Source organism: Protopterus annectens, chromosome 8.part1 (assembly GCF_019279795.1).
Source record: "Protopterus annectens isolate FY-2018-M chromosome 8.part1, PAN1.0, whole genome shotgun sequence".
In the NCBI taxonomy this organism is placed as follows: domain Eukaryota; kingdom Metazoa; phylum Chordata; order Ceratodontiformes; family Protopteridae; genus Protopterus; species Protopterus annectens.
Genome location: NC_056742.1, coordinates 359165056 through 359186667, shown reverse-complemented (window position 1 = coordinate 359186667; position 21612 = coordinate 359165056). Strand labels below are relative to the sequence as shown.

Sequence of the window (21612 nt, the reverse complement as noted above, 5' to 3'; positions counted from 1 at the left end):
TTATAAATGAATGCTTATCAGAATATACAATAACAGATTTGATTTTGGCTCTACTCCATTTAACTCTGCATCTAGAAGTATTCTGACAAAACATGCTCAACAGTCTAAAACATGTAGCTAGTGTTAAATGAGCACAAGAAATGCCAACATTTATTAAAATATTTAAATTAGTTCCTGGACTGGAGAAAAACACGAGTTGGTATTTAATAGGGCGCAGTGGTGCAGGGGTAGCATTGTCGCCTCACAGCAAGAGGTTCTCCAGTTCGATTCTTGGCTGAAGTCTGCATAGCCTCCCTGTGTTTGTGTGAGTTTTCTCCGAGTACTCCGGTTTCTTCCCACATTACAAGGATATGCATTTGGAGAGTTTCTCCCTGGGCTTCTGCTGAAAATTGGCTTTGTTCCAAAATCGGACTTTCCCAGTAAACAAATAATAAATAAATAAAAATAAATAAATATTGTTATAGGTAAAGTGATGTACACTTTCACATGAAAACAAATATATAATTACTGCATGAGTAAAAATACAAGTGAAAAGGGCTTTTACATTTTGGCAGAGATGGGCTCTAGCTCTAATGCGTCATTCAATAAGATAAAGCAAATATCAGAGACTGGCTAAATGAATGCTTGCATGGCAGCAGGTATTAAAATTAACTTAAAGAGAAATGTGATACAAGTATAATGAAAGCAAACAGACAACTATTAAAATATATGCATCATTACATTATTTCCTTTTTGTCATTTTAGTTAGAAAATAAGCCATCCTTTGTCACGTTGAAGTTAAAGGGAGTACAACATACAAGTGCAGGAAAAGCAAAGATTCCATTCATCATGACATGCACTACACATCGTGGCTAAACTAATTTGTAGACGATGATAAGCCAAGCTCTTGTGATACTGTACCTGGTATATTTCTGGAATGTTATTTCTTTTGGAACAGACAGTGGCAATATGATGACTGCACAAATGACAAATAATGCAAACTTGTGATCGGTATACCAGTGCTTTGGGGTGCCGTTTCCATCAGTCATTGCTTCATTCATGTAGAAGTAATCACACACTGCAAAGTAAACAACGTAGAAGTAATCACACACTACAAAGTAATCAACGTAGAAGTAATCACACACTGCAAAGTAAACAACGTAGAAGTAATCACACTGCAACGCAAACAAAGTGTCTATTATAAACACTGTAGATGCTTGGAGCCTTCTTTAAAAGCCCTATTCAGATGTGACAGAGCAGGTCACAAGTATAACGGAGGCATAAAATAATTAATTTGCCATACTATAAAATGTATGGTGGTAGTGAAACACAGCCATGGATATACATTATTCTAGAAAATGGACAATTTGTATGTATTACTGTAAACGGAGAACAAACATTCTCCAGCAGAATGTTAATATATAGGTAATGCGGCTGTGAAACTAGACAGGAAGCACACTGTAACCATTCTTTTACAAAAAAGGAAAAGAAGTTTGTGTGTGTGTGTGTATATATATATATATATATATATATATATATATATATATATATATATATATATATATATGTATATATATATATATATATATATATATATATATATATATATATACACACACACACACACATTCTTGCGAGAGAACAGCGAGCTAGAAACAGCAATATCTTCCAACTGCAAAAAGCAGTCCATCAGTATGCATTCACTAAACAATACGTATGAAACTGTCTGGCATTACTGACCAACTCTGATTTGCTGATAAACCACTGAGGAATTATTATTCTATGAGGGACAGAACTATGTGGCAAAAATCAGGTACAGTAAGGAGGTTTTATGCTTTCACCATACATTTTCTTGCAATGAGACATCTGAGGCATTTTCACTTAAAGTGGCTGTAACTGCTAACCATGTGTATGTTTCTATGAATATGTGAGGGAGGGAATCTATGCTTCTGAATGTGTGTGTGTGTGTGTGTGTGTACACGCATTATATTAAGTATTTATACAACTTATATTCTGGGTATGTAATATTTATTCCAACAATTACATGCAGTATGTGTCAGCAACTTTGAAACATAAGATGGAGGAACTACTTACATTAAAAATATAAAAAAAATATATAACAATATAAATGAATACAAACAATTTAATGGGTAGCATGTTTTCTAATTGCAATACTGCCTGAACAATAAAGCCCAGTGCAGGTGCTGCTTCCTCAATAAATCACATCTTGTCAGGCATTATTGCTTGCTTAAGATATTACACCCATACTTAGGACTCTTATATAAGTATAATATGCAGTCCAATTGATATATTTACAACAGTCTGCTTTAACTGTCATACCGTACATTTCTGGAATGACACATTCATTTCAAAATAATGAATAGTGTTGTCATTTAATTGATTTGACCTGGAAACAGCATTGCCTATCAGATTTAGCTTAAGTCATTCTAAATGCAGAGGCAAAATTGCATAATCTTAGTTACAAATAACTTTACCAGCCATAAAGTCAAGATCATTGTTTTATATTTCAAAATATTTAATGCTGATAACTAAGATATTGTGCATTACAACTCTTTAAAAATACTGTATAATGAGAGTTGCCTTTTCTAGATCTACTTAGCTATGGCATTATATTACTGGAGCTATAACTTCCATGCAGACTGCAGTTTGACTGTTCTTCAGATTTAAGACAGGTTATACAAGATATTTAAGAAATATATTATTTCACAATGTACACAAATATTATGAAGTTCATAGTTAAGCTACCATAAATGAGCAGTATATAATGATTACAATAACAATCAGAACTTGGCTAATCACAGAACAGCATTACCAAAACAAAACATTAAATGGCTTTTTTAATCGAAAACTGACCGACTTGGATCAATAAACAGAGTGTGCACAAGTCCTACTATCAAAAAGCAGAAATGACCAAGTCCTGCACTAGTCATTCTATTTTCTTACTCAAAAAAAAAAAAAACGTCTACAGTCCATATATGTAAGTGATAAGAGATGCCCTTATAGTTTTAGTTTAAAATATCTTACTTTTTAAGCGCAGTTTTGTAAAGTCTGGGGATGAGAAAAATATTTTCAGCCCAACATTTCACCATACCAAATTACTTCATTTATGAAGCTTCAACAAACAGATCACCTTCATATTTTTGTTAAATATACAATCTTTTTTTTTGCTTTTGTATATTTTTGAAAAATTCCATTTTCTTAACAGATTCTATGAGCATGAACAAGAACTGGGCAAAATTTACTGCCATGCTTATAGATACCTACTGTAAATCCAAAATTCAATCATGCAATGCTTTCTAGAATTTATAGCTTGAATCCTCTGTTTTGTTATAGTTAATAATTACCCATGATGTACAGTAAACAAGTACTGAATTGTGATATCATAGTCATTAAAAATGTACTTAACCTCTTTAATCGTATTATTTTTTTAATAGACTATCACATCCTGCCATTGGAGAAAATAAGCCAGCTCTATCGCATTGAAGTTAAACGAGTACAGCAAACAAAATGAAATGCTTGCTTTTCCTGTACTTGTATTCATCATCACATACATTAAGCATCATAGCAAAGTTAATTAGTAGACAATAAATCAATGCTTCCTCCAATGATTATATATGCTGTAGCAGCTCTGAAATATTATGGAGAGGAGCTATTTTACAGTAAATTATATAAAAAGTATATATAAAAAAAATAGTTCATTCACCAAGCACAATAGTGCCACGGGCAGGTGTTTTCCTAAAAAAGCACACACCTCATCAAGCATTATTCTGGCAAACCTGATTTCTCCTGTGTCTATCCTTTTATAACTCATGCTGCCATTATTTCATTTTTGCCTTATTATTTGGTTCATATATTATTTTATACTTATTAATTTTCTCACTTAATTGCCCAGTAGTAATTTCAGATGTTTTTTGCACATTCACATCCATAAGGTCAAGTCTGTAAGAAGCCTGCCCCTCTTGTTCAGCATTTCAAACTATTCTCTGTTTTAACAGAATGATGCAACTCATCAAATTTATTCTTTGGAGACTATTCATAAAATATTTTGCACATTACAGTAGGGCTGGTAAACATACCCAATTCCTTTGTCATTCATTCCTTCATGATAATGCACAACAGGGGCTTGACTCATTATATATAGTATGCCCACCACATATCACACATGCTAATTATCCCTCCCTGAATGACAGGAGATAAAGATTACACCACCCGCATATAAGCTGCTCTCAGTAAGCAACGTATGGTGTTTCAGCTGCATACAAAAAGTCTGTGTACTGTTGGTGAGGGAGTGATTCCCCTTTTCCTGCTTACCATTCGCATACATAGCAGAGTAGCACATTGGTGCTAAAGAAAAACACAAACAGTAATGCAACCAAGATCCTGTCAACTGGGGCTTGAACAGAGCCAGATCCCCTTGATCTGCCATCACACTTAATATTCTGAATCACTATAATCAAGACGGCAGACTACAACATAACTAGGACTCTCAATTTAGTAAGATATACCTTACTATGCCAAGTGTAGCTACATAGATATTCTTCCCTGTTAAGCTGCAATTACGGCTCTGTGGCCCTGTCATGCTGCACAGTGCTTCCTCTCATCTCTAGCACAGGGGCACCAGTACACAATTTTGCAGTACACACTCACTTGTACTATTCAAGAAGATGGTTAGATGCGTTACCCACTGCTACTCAATAACAAAGATTGAGGTCTGCAAACCAAACACAGCAAGCAAAATGCATGCAGTGTAACAGCACACTAGCTTTCTGAATACCAGGCTCAGCTCTAGTCTTTGTCTTCTGCTTAGTAATTCATACATTTAAAGTTACTGGATGATCTTGGACTCTTGTAAAAGAGCAAATGTTTAACAAAAGGCCAGTCTTTTTTTGGATGGCATTAATTTACGCTTTCCTCAATAAACTTCTATAAGTCTGCCTTTTTCTTGCATCAGGAACAATATGCCCCCCCCCCTACTCCAGCACAATACAGGAATGTAGAATATGGAGTAGTTCACATTTTTCACCCAATTCACATGCATTGAGGAATAAATTAAATATCTTGTCCTAAGTCTTTCTGCCAAATTTCCTTGTAATTATATTCATGGTGAAAGCAGTTTAGCCACATTTTCAATTAAAATTCTTTAGGTCCAAACACAGTCTTAAAAACAAATATATTTAGTCACTTCCATGCACGTATTTCTTCAGTTCAGGTAGATTTCTCCATTCTGACACCACTTTGTGTTGAGGCTTATTAAATTAATACAATCGATAGAATACCTGTTGTATATTCCCTATGAAGCCTATTACCTGTGTAGACGCAATATCTCATGGATATACCTCAAGCTCATGAACTCAATTTCTGCACTGAACTTTATCAAAGTAGCCTACCATCTGTTTACCAAAGCAAAACGGTTTAAAAATAAATAAATAAGAACCAAATCTTTTTCACCATATCTTTTGGTATCAGAAAAGTGAAACTAAAAGATCTACCTGACCCCTTTTCCTCAACAGCCTTTACTTTAATAACTTCCCTCAAGGAAATGGGTCCCCAGGTGTGATGCACTTAGGTGGGGTGTTTCTAAAGTCTAAAAAAATTGCCTATAATTTCAGCAAATCATGTTTTATCATGTCTGAATAAAAATAATCATTCTTCCCAACGTGTATCATTCCTTTAGAAGACCACATTTCAGCATCTTGGCCAGAATCCTTTTCTTTATTTCCTAGGTGCATAGATGAACAATGAAAATAAGACCGCGTGCCTCCCTACTTTACAGAGCAGAGATAAAGCATTTATGGATCCATGATCCAGAAATGCTGGTCATCCAAGAACTTGTGATCCTGAATTCCTCAGGTCAAGAATTATCTTTTGTAAAATGGTCAAGCATTTTTTTCAACTATAATTGTACTACTTTTATATAATATATTCTTCACCTAAAGTAGATGCATCACAAAAATTCTTCAGTATATTACTGATAAGGCTGAATAACTTTGTTTGGGCCTGGTCTTTGCTGATGCTGTCTTGCATAACAGATATTTTAAGCCTTCTAATTTGTATGTAAATGAACATTGTTTGATAGATGCAGTCTTATGTATAGGATACAGATGGGTTTGCCTTCTAAACCTCCGGTGGAAGACTTAAGCAATAACCCATGCCTGGGTGTGGGTAATGCTGGATTTACCGACGGTTGGTGTGGTTTGGTCACGAGGGCGAAGCTCGAGTGGCCAATCAAAGACAACCATGGGTAAATTCAGCATTACCCACACCCAGAAGTGGGTTATTGCTATTATACAATGACATTATTTAAGAAAAAAAAAAACTTACGTTTCTTAAATCATGTCATTGTATAATGCCTCCATGCGGCCCTTCTGCAGCTGTCTGGTATTCTGCAGAAGTTCTGATGTAGTGTGCATGTGTATGCTTATGCAGTACATCAGAGCTGTGGGTGGAAGTGGTCTTGCTATGTTAAACTCCTTTAACATAGCAAGACAGTGTCTAAAAAGCAACGGAGATCTTGCATTCTCCGTTGCTGTAAAAAAGACAAGTCCGGGCGACCGGACCATTTTCCATTTGTATAAGTCTGATTTACAACGTGCACATTTTGGAATATTAATGGGGGGGTCGTTGTATAACAGCCTTTTTTATCATCATCGGAAAAAACATTAAAGCAGAAAAACAGTTTAGAGAGTTCAATATCTGATCAAATAATCATCTTTTTTGGTAGTAATTGTACCTCCCGTTATCTACCATCAACTGAAGCAGGATAATAATGCATCACACTTTAGTACTCCGAAATATACCACTTTTATGTAATTAGAAATTGCTGTATCAAGAACTTTAATGCTCAAGTTAGATACTAAATGTATACCCTTCCAGCTTTAACAAAACCTCACATGCAATTTTAGGAATGCTTGGCAGAGTACATTTATTATAAAAGTTATATAAATCCCTTTTAAAGGGCAGCCACGGTGGCACAGCGGTTAGCATTGCCACTTCACAGCAAGAGGTTCTCCGGTTCGATTCTCGGCTGGAGTGCCTTCTGTGTGGTGTCTGCATGTCCTCCCTGTGGTCGCGTGGGTTTCCTCCAGGTGCTCCGGTTTCCTCCCATATCCCAAAGACATGCAGTAGGTGGATTGGACACTCTAAATTGGCCCTATGTGTGAGTGTGTGAGTGTGTGTGCCTTCTGTGGAAGGTTGGGCGCCGGGCTGGCAACTTGACACTGTAAAACCCCACTGCCAATCATGAGTGTACAGATGATCTGCTGTGGCGACCCCTAACTGGGAAAAAGCCGTAAGAAGAAGAATATACATCCCTTTTAAAAATCATCAAATGGACATATTGAGCAGGTAAGGTTGCAGTTAAATGTTAAGAGTAATATTCACATAATTTTGTCCATTTTTTGTCTAAAAATTTGTCAGTCAGTGGCACTGCTACACAGGCATCTCAACTGTTACTGTGTTTGAGAATCATACCTATTTTCAGGCCTAATTTACTCTTGCACATGATTTACTTATGTTTGGAGGCATGTCTCAAATTTCAGGCTTGATTTATCCATACAGACATTTTTATGAATTTTCATCACACGTGATTTTTTAAGCTGCCTGGGACATAGGAAACCACACTACATGACCCACTAATGGCTCCGATCATTTAAAGAAAGAGGGTGCTTATCTTACATCTCCCTTTCTCTAAAGTAAAACTAAATGGCATTGTATGGCAGTTCATTTAAGTCTATAGATGTTGCACTGTTTCTTTGATAATCTGTTTCCATTTTTACATCATTTTTGTCAATTGTTTTGTAAACTTGTTACGGAGTAGCATCCCGCATTCCTACTGGAAGTGTAAAGAGTTATGTGCTATTTAGAATTCAGACTTTATGCTAATTTGATATCCAGGTTTTTGGCTGAATTTACCTACCTTTTAAAGGTCCTTAGTACCTATTTTCAGTGTCTGCAGATAAACTGTAGCAAAATACCGCTCTATCAGAACAGAAAAGATTGAACAATTACAGGCCTGATACTAAGCATCAAAAGTTGCACAGACGTCTAATGTCACAATAGTAGTTTTTGACATGACTATTCTATTAGGTAGTAAGTTGTCAGTTTAAGCACACATTGGCTATTCCAAAACTTAGAACAGCATTAGATACTTTAAAATTAAAATATATTTAATTATAAAACATAATCAACTGCCTCATTTGCACACAAAAGGCTAACAAATTCCATTAAGATCTCCTTGCCAAACACATGCTGCATTATCAGTGATAAGTTTTATTTTTGAGCTTCCATGTCAACATGAAATGTACAAGTTCTAAACATGACATTTTATGCATTTCTGCATAAAACAGTTACCTCGTGTGTGTACAAGTTCAGGTTCTAAACATATGTACTAGAGAAAAGGACTTTGTGCAAATATGTAAATGTTTTAACTCCCAGCTCACTCTAAGATCTCTCCAACTTAAAAGAAACAATAATAATTCTTGCAGCATGAAAACCGTGATCAGTGTTTATGATATCCATGAATCTGAAATGTACTTGAAGTAAACAAACTTGAGGAATGCCAGCTCAAGCAACTCAAAGTGAACAAATCTTTTCATAGGACAAATATTTAACTGTACAATTGTTATAGCCCTCTGGCAGAGTAAGCTTTTTGACTGCATAAATACACAAGGTATCATGTTATTTCCATCTAGAAGAAATAGAAGCACATGTAATAATTATAGCTCATTTAATATATGCATCCACATGCAAACTATATGAAAGCAAAGGTCATCTTACAGAACATAAGGACTGGTACATCAGTCTTTTTTTTAATTTCTTGAGACCAAACAATTTTGTACATAATGGTAGACAAGAAAAGAACTTTAACATCCAGGCAATGCAATTAGTAACAAGAGACAAAAATAGAAAAGGGAATAAGTGGTGTTGAATATTTTATATGCATGCCTTAACAAATATATAGCCATATTTGAAAAGTTAGACAAAGTGATATTGGATCTTCTCATTAAAAAAATCATGCTTGACGTAATGCAGCAGATGTATAGTATAATTTTATATTGGTAATTTCTTCACTGCACAAAAATAGATCCCCTCCTGCTCAAGCAGATAAATTTGTCTCAGTAAATTGTTTTTCTTTCTCCGTTACTTTTCCATCATATGTACAAACTACCTTATCTTTCTGCATTCAGCTTTGATCCAAATCATAATAGTGCATTAAGTGCATATTTTAAACGCGAGATGTTCGTCAGGCTTGTCCAAGTCTCCCATGAAGGAATAAAAGCCTCACGGGGAAATGGTGTCATTACCTGAGAAGGGTTGTTCAGTTACATCAGCATTATAATCTACTGTGTAGCAAAATATAAACAACTTGTCTTTCCTAGGAGTTCTTTAGTTGCTGTATTTTAAGCAGTAAATATTTCTACTTCTTTTCAAAATTTCTTTCATTCCCTATTTCCATCCTGCTTGACCCATCTAATGCCACTGACCATCTATTACCCTTGACTTTCCTAATGTTTCTTCAGTAGACTCAAACTTTTTTTTCTACATTTACCAGCTCTCTACTGCTAGGATCTTAGTGATTTTTTTCTCCCTCCCTCCCTTTCTTCCTAAGGAATTTTAATGGCAGCCCATTACGCTAACTAGATCTCCATACAGAAGCATTCTATCTCATTGCAAGTGAGAATAACAGCTCAAGCATTCAAAAAGTAAAAAATTATTTTCAGAGTGTACAGTTATTGCTCCAAGAGGCTGGGTGATTGTGCTATATTTTTAGACATTTATAGTGCTTTGCATATTTTAATGGGAGTGAAGCATTACATGTTCCCGGGTCTTTGGCTGTGCCATTTTGTTATTACCAAGACTGCATAACTCTGGAAGTTGACTATTCTGTTTTCTCTATTGTGTAATCTTAGGCTTGACCGATTTCAGAATTAGTAAACAGTTGACATGCACGGACTAAGACGCTGTCCGGTTCAATTCTCAGCGAGAGCGTCTTCTGCGTGGAGACATGCGTGAATGGGCGTACCTTCGTTGAAAAGGTTGTGCATCAGGCCCTGGCAAGCCGGTATGTAAAAATCAATTGCCAATCATTAGCGGTCCGGAGTTCCGTTGTGGCGACCCCTAACCAGGAAAAGCCGAAAGACACAAACAAGGGCATGCACGGATGCTTGACACAAGCAAAATGACGTCTCTGTGTTCAAGATTATCTTTTTTATTTTCTTAGCCAAAATATTTTCATTTTAAAAGGAACTTTGTAGAGTTTTTCCCTGTGTTCTACATTTCATCTTCTAATGAATATACACTTTTACCTTTCTGCTCATTTCCAAAAGTAAGTTTTTCCTACATTTTCATTGATTTTTTGTTTGATCCACTTTGTTATGTACCGATCAATAAAAGATAGTCTCTCGAGGCACTGATAGAATGAAAACAACTACATCCATTTAGAAAGCAGCAGTGCAATGTGTTTTCAGGTTTCTTTGTGGTGACTCAGTGGGCTTTTCATGACAATCATAGCACATCACTAGAACGATGCATACACTTTCCAATGAAAACATTTAAGCTAATTTTCCTCTCTCAAATGGTCTTCTGTTCAATATCATTATTATCTATCCAATATGGTTAACAGAAAGTAGATGGCAAAATAACATTTCTGACAATCATAACCCATTTTCTTATTGTGCAAAGGACTTGCATATGGGTCGATATCACATTATCGGACAATGAAAAGAGCGAATGCTCTTTCATCAATCTGATAAAGTTAAAAGGAGAAAAAAGCAAAGTCACGGAACACAGATTTTTGTCCCTGGGAAAAAAAAAAAAAAATCGGTGTTCCGTCTTCGGGACTTTGCCATTTCCTTCACTATGGTGCGATCTTGGAGTTGGTATATTTAAGTAGGGGGGTGTGGGGGCACAACCCCTCACATTGGGGGGGGGGTGAGGGGTGGAGTCCCCCACTTCATTTTGTGTTTAAACTTTTTTTTTGGGGGGGGGAAATCGCTGTTCCATGTGTTCGCTTTTTTATTTCGATATTAGTTCGATGAAAGAGTGTTCGCTCTTTTCATCTTGCAATAATATGATATATACACCATGCATACTTCCCATTTCCAATCCCATCATTACTCTGCCAACTTTCAGTTTAACATAACATCAGCATTTCCATTTTTAAATGAATTATGATGCAGTTTGCTGCATTAAGCTAAAAGTATTTTCCAGTAAAGTCTTTTGTTAGGCTTGCCTAGGAAGGAGAGAACGCCTAACAGGTATGCTTTACAGATAGTACTTGATAAGTGATCCGGGAAACCTTTGAGGAGCTCAAACCAATTTCCCAATTGTGAGGAGCTCAGTCCAATTTCCCAATTGTCTCAGTGTATCGTCTAGGTTAACGGATTTGCCCAGAGTCATACAAATGACACATGGGAGGCCAAGAAGCTCAACTCTGGGCTCCAAAAAGTATTTAAGAGATTATAATCTTAATCCTCTATGCCGACTGAAAGATGAATTTCAGGAAAAAGAGAGTTAACTCACCCTAAAACCTTTTAAAACGTGGACATTTTTAAGCTCACTGCTTTACTCCCGGCTGATCATTAAAGATGGGAGAATATCTGCTGTAAGAGTCTCTGTCTTTCTTTTACCCTGAGATTGGCATCATTTGGTCTCTTTATAAGCAATGATCTTGCAATGAGGCCAACACACACATTTTACCTTGGCAGACTTGTGGTTTTAGTTGGTACCTACTAGATACTATGCTGTTTTTGGTAATTTCTCATGTATGATATTAAGATGTAGGATATCATTCAATGTACATCTAGGGAATCAGGAGGATACAATATTTAATATTCTTTCACGGAAAGAGTGGTGGATGACTGTAGCAAATGATACTACTATAGAAGGACCCAAAGGTCTTTGAATTCAAAAATAATGGGAAAGGCAAAAAGCCATCCTCAGAAGGATCGATAGTGCTGTGGGGGGGCTGGTAAGCAAGGCCCATAGCTTCTTCAGTAAATAATGAGCAAATTAAGCGAATGATATATATCTGATTCTGCAATGTACATTTCAAATGTATGCATGCTTCTCCATTGCTTGCCTCACAATTAGAAAGACATTAAACAGCACCAATTACATTCTGAGGAACTCTTATGCTGCATATTATAATTAGCTTGGTGAAGATGGAAAAAATTAGTATGGGACATGGCTTTGGCTCTACTTTTTAGTACGAGTGGAGGCCAAGAAAAAGTTGTAGAGTTAGATCAAAGCTTTATGCGAATGCTATACCATGTTTCCAGTGCTAATGACAAACCACAATCTAGTGAGTGTCATATGGCAATATAACAGTGCCATAAACTGTGGGCTCAACAATACTTACGTTTTCCAGCTTGATCTTCTACTACTTGAAGAAACGCCACAGAAATTATGAAGATATTCACGATGTAGCAGATTTCACACAGTCTGCCAATGGATGGACCACAGAGCTTTTTCACTACTCCCTGGTATGTGGACTCTTTGGTAATGGATGAGGCATAGCCTAGCATTACTAGGCCGCTGATTAGGAAAATGAGGGAGACCTGAAAGAGATTATTTTCAAATACAAAATTAGACTATACTGGCAACATTAGAAGCATCATAAAGCATGCAATCCACATTAAAAACATCATACAAACAAAAACTAAACAGCTGTTCATAAAGCTATTAATTTTATGTTTTACTGATCTTTAGACACTGAACTTTAGCCATAATTGTTTACAATGTTCTATGATATTTTGGATTCAGGACAACAGGCTGAGTGTGATGTTCAGTGGATGGAAGACTTGACAGTGAGGTGCTTGTGTATGTAACCCTGGCTAGTGACAGTGGATTATTTGCACAGTGAGGTGCTTGTGTATGTAACCCTGGCTAGTGACAGTGGATTATTTGCATTTGGCCTTTTTCTTTCCTTATTTAGAGATCACTTCCTATCACTTTTTATATTAAACTCTAGTAGTATTCTGGAGTTGCTTGTGCCTTATTCATAGTGGTTTTTATGCCCACTGGTCTGGCTGATGTTAACAGTACAATCAACATTTTCCTGGTTTAGTAGGATTTAACTTTAGGCGTTTCAGAGCTGCTAAAGGAAGTGCTTTTGGCTGTATGATTTTAATATGCTGCTTGCAGTTCTAAGCCCTTTTACTATGGATTATTGATTGGTAGGTGGCAAAGTCTTATTTGGTTAAGAACATTCTTATAGCACTCCTGATGACTAGGTGATTTGTAAGGAAGGGTGGGAGGTTTTCAGTAGGTCATAGCTCTGGGAGTTATTTTAGGGTGGGTAGTTATAGTTTATACTTGGGGTTAGCACAATTAGAATGACTGGAGGAACTTCTCGGCTACTCTGTGTCTGTTGCTTTCAGTGCACTGGTTGTTACTTGCATAACTCTAGTGTTGATGTATTCTTATTTGAGTTGGTATGAGAAGAGTTGAAACAAAGGTGTGCTTGCTGCAATTTAAAGCAGACACACTTGATTAACTTCTGTATTATCAAGCAGTAAATATAATCATGTAAGCAATAATGTAGGTTAATTAAGTTTAAAATGAGCAGGAAAATTAATCCAGAAGAAAATGTGTGGACCAAAGTAATAAGCTGCGAGGGCTCACTGATTAAAGACAGCCCAGGGCCCTCGGTGTTCTTAATGTGACACTGGACATTACTCTTACATAATTTACAAATGGTGAACTGCAACTTTACATTATTTAGCATCTCTTAAGGTGATGGTCTCTATCATGTATTAGATTTATGAGAAACTTTCTGGATGCATTTATTTTTTTTAGATAGAATGTTTGAGGTTTACTGTTGATTATGAAACATGCAGACAGCTTCTTACACTTTTTAACTTGTAATATGTAAGCATTCATTACAGTGTTTGCCAATAAGGAGTACAACTTTTCTCTTTGGGGTATTAACTTTACACAATTAGCAAATGGTGAATGGCAACTTTAGATTCATTCCTTATCTAACAAGTTAACATTTCTTAGACTACTTTCAAATATATGACAAAACTATTAATTATGATTTGCTACTCATAAGTGAATAATGATAAAGTCTGTGTGTGTTTTATGGCAACAAAGATGTTTTTACTGTACTCATTACAGTCACTTGCAGAAAAAAGGTACACCTTATTCTATACAGTGTGTTAATTTTACTTAGCCAAGGGTGAACTTCTTTATATTTTATAGCTATAAAAAGGCTAGATTCACAGAATTTATACTTTACATGGTTAAACACTAATATTTCAAACTACTTTGATTGGTCTGAAATATTTCTGACCGAGAGTTTAACTACCTAAGTCCACTGGACTACAGATTGGGAGGAATCGGAGTATAGATTTTGCAACAAAAGAGAGAAATCCCTAAGCTCGATGTGGAATGTCCTGTTCCAGCTGGAGGGGGGTGGAGAGATACTAGTGAGAAGTCCTTTAAGGCAGTTCAATAAAAAATTGTTCACAGGTACATATAAGGCTAACAAGCACCCAAAGCTTTATAAGCAACCCAACACAACTCTGTCCACATGTATCAAGGGCATTTATGAGGAGGGGGTACATTAGTTAGGAAGTTTCTAAAGGTTATGCAGTGGGGGGTATGTTAGACAAAGGCAGACAGTAATGTCCAAACTGACAGACACTTGTGCAGGCCAGACCCGAGGTGAATTTCCCACTCATTGGTCAAGGGTACACTTATATAGGGCTAAGAATGGACTCTCCTTCACATGGATGGGAAGCCTGTTCCGGAGCATGGGGATCCTCAAGATACATATCTGTCTCTCCATGTCTTATTTATGTCAAAACCAAAATTTAAATATTTGGATCTAGGGGTTCTGATGCAGGTCATTTTGTGAATGTGCAAAAGGCCCATCAGAGCTAACAGTGGAGGACTTGTATACCAGGCATAGATTATCCTATACAGGTTACAGAGAGGCAGAGTATAGAGATTGGGTTTTGAGGTGATCCATATAGGACATTATATTTATACCCTGGATTCTCCTGGAAAGGAATCTTTGCGGGCATTCCAACTGTTGCATATGTATGGTCAGGTACATGCTGATGTGCGAGTATTCAATGAGGTTACCAATTAGGGCCAAATAAAGTGACAATAAGGACTTACTTACACCTGGATGCCATGCCCTCACTTATACGTTGAGCAAGAGAATGATTTTCTTACTACCTTGGCAACATGTTGGCCAAAGGACAGATTACTATCTACATATGTTGTCAGATCCTTGACTACAGGGTCAACTCTTAGGAGTGTCTTGTCCATGGTGTAATTAGCCTGAGTGGCAGTTTTTCCAATAAGCACTATAAATTTTTTGTTGGGTTAGAGTTTTAATCTGCTACTTTGGCACCAGTCATTTGTCTGTCTTAGACCCCAAGATGTTTGTGTCAGGAGTCAAATCTATGACAGCTCCCAATTTGCAGTCATCTGCATACTTGGTCAGCCAAAGACCCTTGACATTTGCCATCATCTCTGAGAAGTAGATGCCAAATAGCAGTGGTCCCAGCATAGAGCCCTGAGGTGCCCCACTAGTGACGGGTCTCTTAGTGGAGGTTGTCTTACCAGTCCTGACTTTCTGGGTCCCATCTAAGTTTTCTGACAATCCAGTGAGATATGCAAGGGTTTATGCTCAGTTTGGGGAGTTTGTCAACTATACCCAAGTGAGGTATTCCATCAAATGCCTTAACCAGGTCCAGGGTATGTATTATTTTCCCCTCATCCATTGCTTTGTGTGACCTTCTCAACAAAGTCCATCAGGTTTAGTAAGCATGACTTTCCCTTAAAGTCAAACTGGGTTGGGCACAGTGATTAAAGTTGCCTGCGTCTTTTTTGATCCTTTCCATGAACATTTGTTCCATGGCTTTGCATATTAGACTAGTCAGACTAATGGGTCACATGCACACACAGCTAAGACAATTCATCCCTTTTTATACTCCCACATAGGCAGACACACTCACTCACACACACACACACACACACACACACACACACACACACACACACACACACACACACACACACACACACACACCTCAGCATTATCTATCCACTAAGCTCACTGGAACGTGCCTCTAAAATTGAGCTCACTGACTGAAAGGAATTGGTAAATGCAAACATTTGGCCAAGTTAATTAACTCAGCCATCCAGGTGATCTTATACATCCATGACCATTTCCAGAGGAGAGCACACAGTTAATTAGCATATGTTGCTCACTCAGAATGTCTGATTAGCATATAGTTCAGCCAAGGAAATGGCCAATCACTGCAGTGGGCCTGTCTCTGAACGGGAAATTGCCATCAGTGGTAGTGGTCCATGTTTGGGCTTACAGCTGGCAGCAACCCTTTCTGAATCCAGCCTCAAGTCTATATATGAAGTTTAGTAAACAAGAATATTAAAAAGCTGTGGAGGTACTAAATGCAGAGATGCAAATGGGGAATGGTGTATATATGGACAGAATAGTCAGATGAAATAGTTTACAGAAAGTATCATCAATCACACAGGATAGAAGATTAGACATGCTTTTTTTAATCAAAGATGGTTTAATGGGAATGGTCCTCAATACCTCAATAAATTATAGATCCAGTCCAAACATTGATGAATTGTGGCTCATCAAAAATAAACAAACAGCACATTGGAGGTAGGTTCATTACAAATGAAAAAACAGTTTGGAGAAACTTTTTTGAAATACCACCTATAAAAAACAACATTAAAGAACCTGAGATTCTATAAAGGCAATACTGATAAAGAGAATGACAAAAGTAAAATAAGAATATTAAAAGAAAATAAGTTAAAAGAACTAGAGTTTGCATTGTAAGCATACAAGGAAAGTTAGATGACACTATCCACTTATTTGATACAAGTCCCGGATATCCTAATGCTAAATCAAAAAGATTGATGCAAATAACTTATACAAAATCAAATCTTTCAAAGGGAAGTTTGAACTGAAAATTGCTACAGGTGTTAATGACAACCACAAAATCTTTCAACATTGTCAGTAACCTTAGAAGCAATACTCAACCATGCACAGAGCTAAAGGCTGACATAGTGGCAGATAAGTTGCAAAGTCTGAGTTAAATGTATCTCTTCCCAGCACTCCCTCACATATTAGCATGCCAGTACCTCCCCCTCCACACCTGAACAGCCATTTGAAGCAAATCCTGGGCGATTTCCCCAAAGCCAAAAACACTCGTTCCATGGACTGTGACAATAGGCCAGCCTGCACTATAGACCATTCACAATCTGCCCCTCCAATGGATATGTGATGAAGGTGCGAAGAACTGTTAGAGTAATTGCACAATGGAGAATCCAGAATTGACCCTGGAAACTATAGACCTATAAGCCCCTAGAAGACTTTCTCCAAGGCCAAAAACACTAATCCCATAGGCCCAGACAATATAGGTTCATAGGTAGGTACTAGTCTATTGGCCCTAGGGCCTATATAAGCCTAGCCAAACAGTACCCTGGCTTTTGCCACCCAAGAAAATAATTTTCCTTTGCCCCTGTCAAGCATAGCCACAGAAGTGATCCCCGGGATGAATTTCCTATCGCCCATCCAATCATCAAGATTTTTCTTGACGAGTGCTAATGAGGAGCTTTGTTTGATACAAATAGGTAGTTTGTTCCAGAGTATGGGAAGTCTCTGGGACAGGAATCTATCCCTCCAGCATGTTCTGTTTATTGTGGTGACAAGGTTAAGGTCCCTAGAGCATGTAGCTCGGAGGGATTGGGATTTCTTTAGGTGTAGCATGTCCAACAGCTCTGTGTTTGACATAGCTTTGTATGTTAGGCAGAGATCACCTCTGAGTAGTTGATAAGCGACAGAGTAAAGCTGGAGTTTTTTTTAGATGGTCTGAGTAAGTTATCTGTTTGAGGCTGGTAATCCCGTTTGTGAGGTATTTCTGCGGCCTTTCCAGTTGTAGAAGTTGTTTATTTCTGCACCAGGCATAGCCATATAGATTCAATACTAAACCTATTCACTTTCAATCTCTTTACTAAATTCTTAGTCTCTGCACCACTATCGACGTCCACATCTGATAAGGTCCTGGAGGATAGATGAGATAGAGACCTCCTCTCCGAAGGTGACCTCCGAGAAGGGGATACTGGTCTAATACTAGGCAATCGGCTCCGAACAGGTTCCAACAAAATTGGAGTCTAAGCAGGTTCCAAAACAGCTGAGACTTCCTGTGGCCCCAAGGACAATGGAGCAGAGGATGTCGAGGCAGACTTTGCTATTTTCTCTGGTGGCTCCGAGGAGACTGATGGAGCTGGAGATCTCTTTTTTGATTTTAAAGATTTAGTCTTAGAGCTGGAAGCACTCTCCAGACCCTCCTCAGAGGAGGGTTTTAGAAGTCCCTTCAAAATCACTTTATTCTTCCTTTCCTGATGAACCTATGGACTAAAAGCATGACAGAAGCCACAGGACTCCTGGAGATGAATTGCTCCCAGACAATATACACAGATGGAGTGTCCATCGGTAATGGACATTTTGTAACTGCGGTAGCATTGTCGCCTCACAGTAAGATGTTGTCCGGTTCGATTCTCAGCAAGAGCGTCTTCTGTGTAGAGACATGTGTGAATGGGCGTACCTTTGTGGAAAGTTGTGCATCAGGGCTGGCAACTCGGCACGTAAAAATCTACTGCCAATCATTAGCGGACCGGAGTTCCACAGTGGCGATCCCAAACCAGGAAAAGCTGAAAGACACAACAACCTAGAGCACTTCTTGAAGCCCAAGGGCTTGTGCTCCTTAGTATCCTTGGACATAGTTAACCAACACTAATAAAGCACCAAGACAATCAAATACTGAATAAAAGGACCAACAGTCAAACAGTTACAATAGCGGGAAAAAACTACAACACACAAATACCACAAAATCTCCAAGTTAAACGATCCATAGACACAAACACAAGAGAGAGAAAGGGCTAATACCTCTAATTTAAATGGTACTTAGACCCAAAAAAGTACAGTTTTGTACCTACCATAAATGTAGATGTTCGAAGATCCACATTGCTGCAGTCCTAACACTTGGGGTAGTCCGCTGTCCCAGTCGGCCCGAATACCAAAGTATAAGGCTGACGTCAGTCAAGGCGCATTAGTCTGACGTCAGGACGTCAGGGTACAAATGCGCATGACCGACGTCATATCCTCAGTCTTTTCTTGCCCCAGATGTCAGAAGACCCTAAAAAGATAAGGCCAAACCAAAAACAACAATAACACACCAAACACCCCTGTACCCAATATATATACAATATATACAAAGTTAGAATGGTACAATCTCACTCACACAACCACCCCTAAACACAGAGGGGAAGGAGGGAGGGTAAATTGGACTGCAGCAATGTGGATCTTCGAACATCTACATTTATGGTAGGTACAAAACTGTACTATGTTCTTCATCTCACATTGCTGCAGTCCTAACACTTGGGTAGAATCCCAAAGCAGAGGTAAGGGAGGATGGCAAATCACAAAGAAGCAGGAGCTGCCAACATGCCCTGTAAAATAGCAGTGGCAAAACCAGCCCTAGATTTAGAGTAGAGAGGAAGGTGGTAATGCTTAGAGAAAGTATGTACTGAACTCCAAGTAGCTGCCTCCAAAATATCCTTAGTTGCCACCCCCCTTAGAAATGCTGTGGAAGTGGCAGTAGCCCTAGTGGAATGAGGCCTAATCCCAGCCGGAACCTCCTTGCCATGATGGGAGTAACAGAAAGTAATGCAAAACCCAATCCACTTAGAAATAGTTTGTTTTGACACAGGCTTGCCCTGAGAACCTAGAGCAAAAGAAACAAACAACTGCTGAGACTGCCTAAAATCCTTAGTCCTGCTTAAATAATAACGCAACTGCCTGTGTACATCTAAAGTGTGCAAAATCTTTTCCCCCCTATTCTGGGGATTTGCATAAAAAGTAGGCAAATGAATAGTTTGGTTTAAAGCCACACTAGAAACCACTTTAGGCATAAAGGAAGGATTAGTACGTAAAGATACCCTATCCTTATGAAAAATCAAGAAAGGCTCCACCGCCATAAGGGCCTGCAATTCAGACACCCTTCTTGCAGAGGTAACGGCTAACAAAAAAGCAGTCTTCCATGACAAATATTTCAATTCAGCCGTAGCTGCAGGCTCAAAAGGTTGTAGAGTGAGTTTCTCCAACACAAAATTGAGATCCCAAGCAGGAGTAGGAGCTCTACGTGGGGGTCTTATATTCTTTGCCCCTCTAAGAAATTGCTTGAACAAAGGATGAGAAAACAATGGAGGGTCACAATCATAGTGAGCTGAAATTGCTGCAGCATGAATCTTAATGGAAGAGAGAGACAAACCTTTGTCCAATAACTCAGTAAGATATTGAAGAGCCACACTCAAATTAGGCTCTGAAACATCCAAATCCTTTGCTGCACTCCAAAACAAAAATCTCTTCCATTTTTCTGCGTACACTTTCCTTGTACTAGGTCTTCTGGCTTCCATAATCACATTCAAAACTTGTTGAGGAAGCTGAGACCTGCTATGGCTCAAAACAGAATATGCCAGGCTGTTAGATGAAGAGAGTGAAGCTTGACATTGAGTAGTTGACCGTCCTTCTGAGACAATAGGTGTGGAATCAAAGGTAAGGGCCATGGAGGCTTCCTTACCAGACTCCTCAGTAATGGGTACCAGTGCTGCCGAGGCCAATCTGGAGCTATTAAAATCATCCTTGGCTTGTCCTGTCTGACCTTTAAGAGTACCTTTGGGAGGAGAGGCAGAGGTGGAAAGGCATACACATGAAGATTTTTCCAACTGAAAGAAAGAGCATCCACTTTCCAAGCTGTGGGATGAAACCTTTTCGTGCAAAACTTTGGCAGCTGGTGGTTTAGTGGAGAAGCGAACAGATCTATGTCTGGAGTTCCCCATGACACTGTCAATTTGTGAAATACATGAAGATCCAGTTTCCACTCGTGGGGATCCATGATTTGCCTGCTTAATACATCTGCTAAGGAGTTCTGTGCTCGGCAGAAACCTTGCCTGAAGATTTAGTTGCAAACTGAGAGCAGTCTCCCACAAAATCATTGCTTGCCTGCATAGAGGATAAGAATGTGTTCCCCCTTGCTTGTTGATGTACCACATGACAGTTGTGTTGTCTGTCAGAATCAACACCTGTCCTGGAAGAAGTAAATCCTTGAAAGCCATTAATGCAAACTGGACTGCTAACATCTCCTTCATGTTGATATGTAGATGCTGTAGTCTGGCAGGCCACTTGTCTTGTATCCACTTTCCATTCAGATGAGCTCCCCAAGCTGTGTCTGAGGCATCTGTCGTTAAAATCTGACTCGCCTCTGGCCGGGTCACAGAGAGTCCCTTGTTTAGGTGACATTCCTGAGCCCACCACAAAATTCCTGTTGAATGCAAGGTATTATTTGAATGACAGTGTCCAAATCCTGGCAGTGCTGTGTCCATACATTTTGAGATACCATTGCAGCTTCCTCATATGCAGTTTGGCATTGGGAAGCACCAGAATACAAGATGCCATGAACCCTAAGGCTTGAAGGACTGTCCTTGCAGTCAGCCCGGACTGATGAGATAGTTGATGGAAGTAAAGAGAAAGATTCTTTTGCTTGTCCGGGGTTAAAAAGG

At 38.3% G+C, this 21612-nt stretch overlaps 1 protein-coding gene across 1 annotated transcript in view; it reads right to left on the bottom strand.

Annotated features, from left to right (window-relative positions):
- The window catches only part of LOC122810356 (putative sodium-coupled neutral amino acid transporter 8), a 755867-nt gene that overhangs the window by 320558 nt on the left and 413697 nt on the right, over positions 1 to 21612 (bottom strand). The window contains exons 4-5 of the mRNA XM_044081937.1: positions 12359 to 12557; positions 901 to 1057 (exon numbers count right to left, since the gene is read on the bottom strand). Coding sequence (XP_043937872.1) covers positions 901 to 1057; positions 12359 to 12557 — 356 coding nt within the window. The remainder of the gene's footprint in view (positions 1 to 900; positions 1058 to 12358; positions 12558 to 21612) is intronic.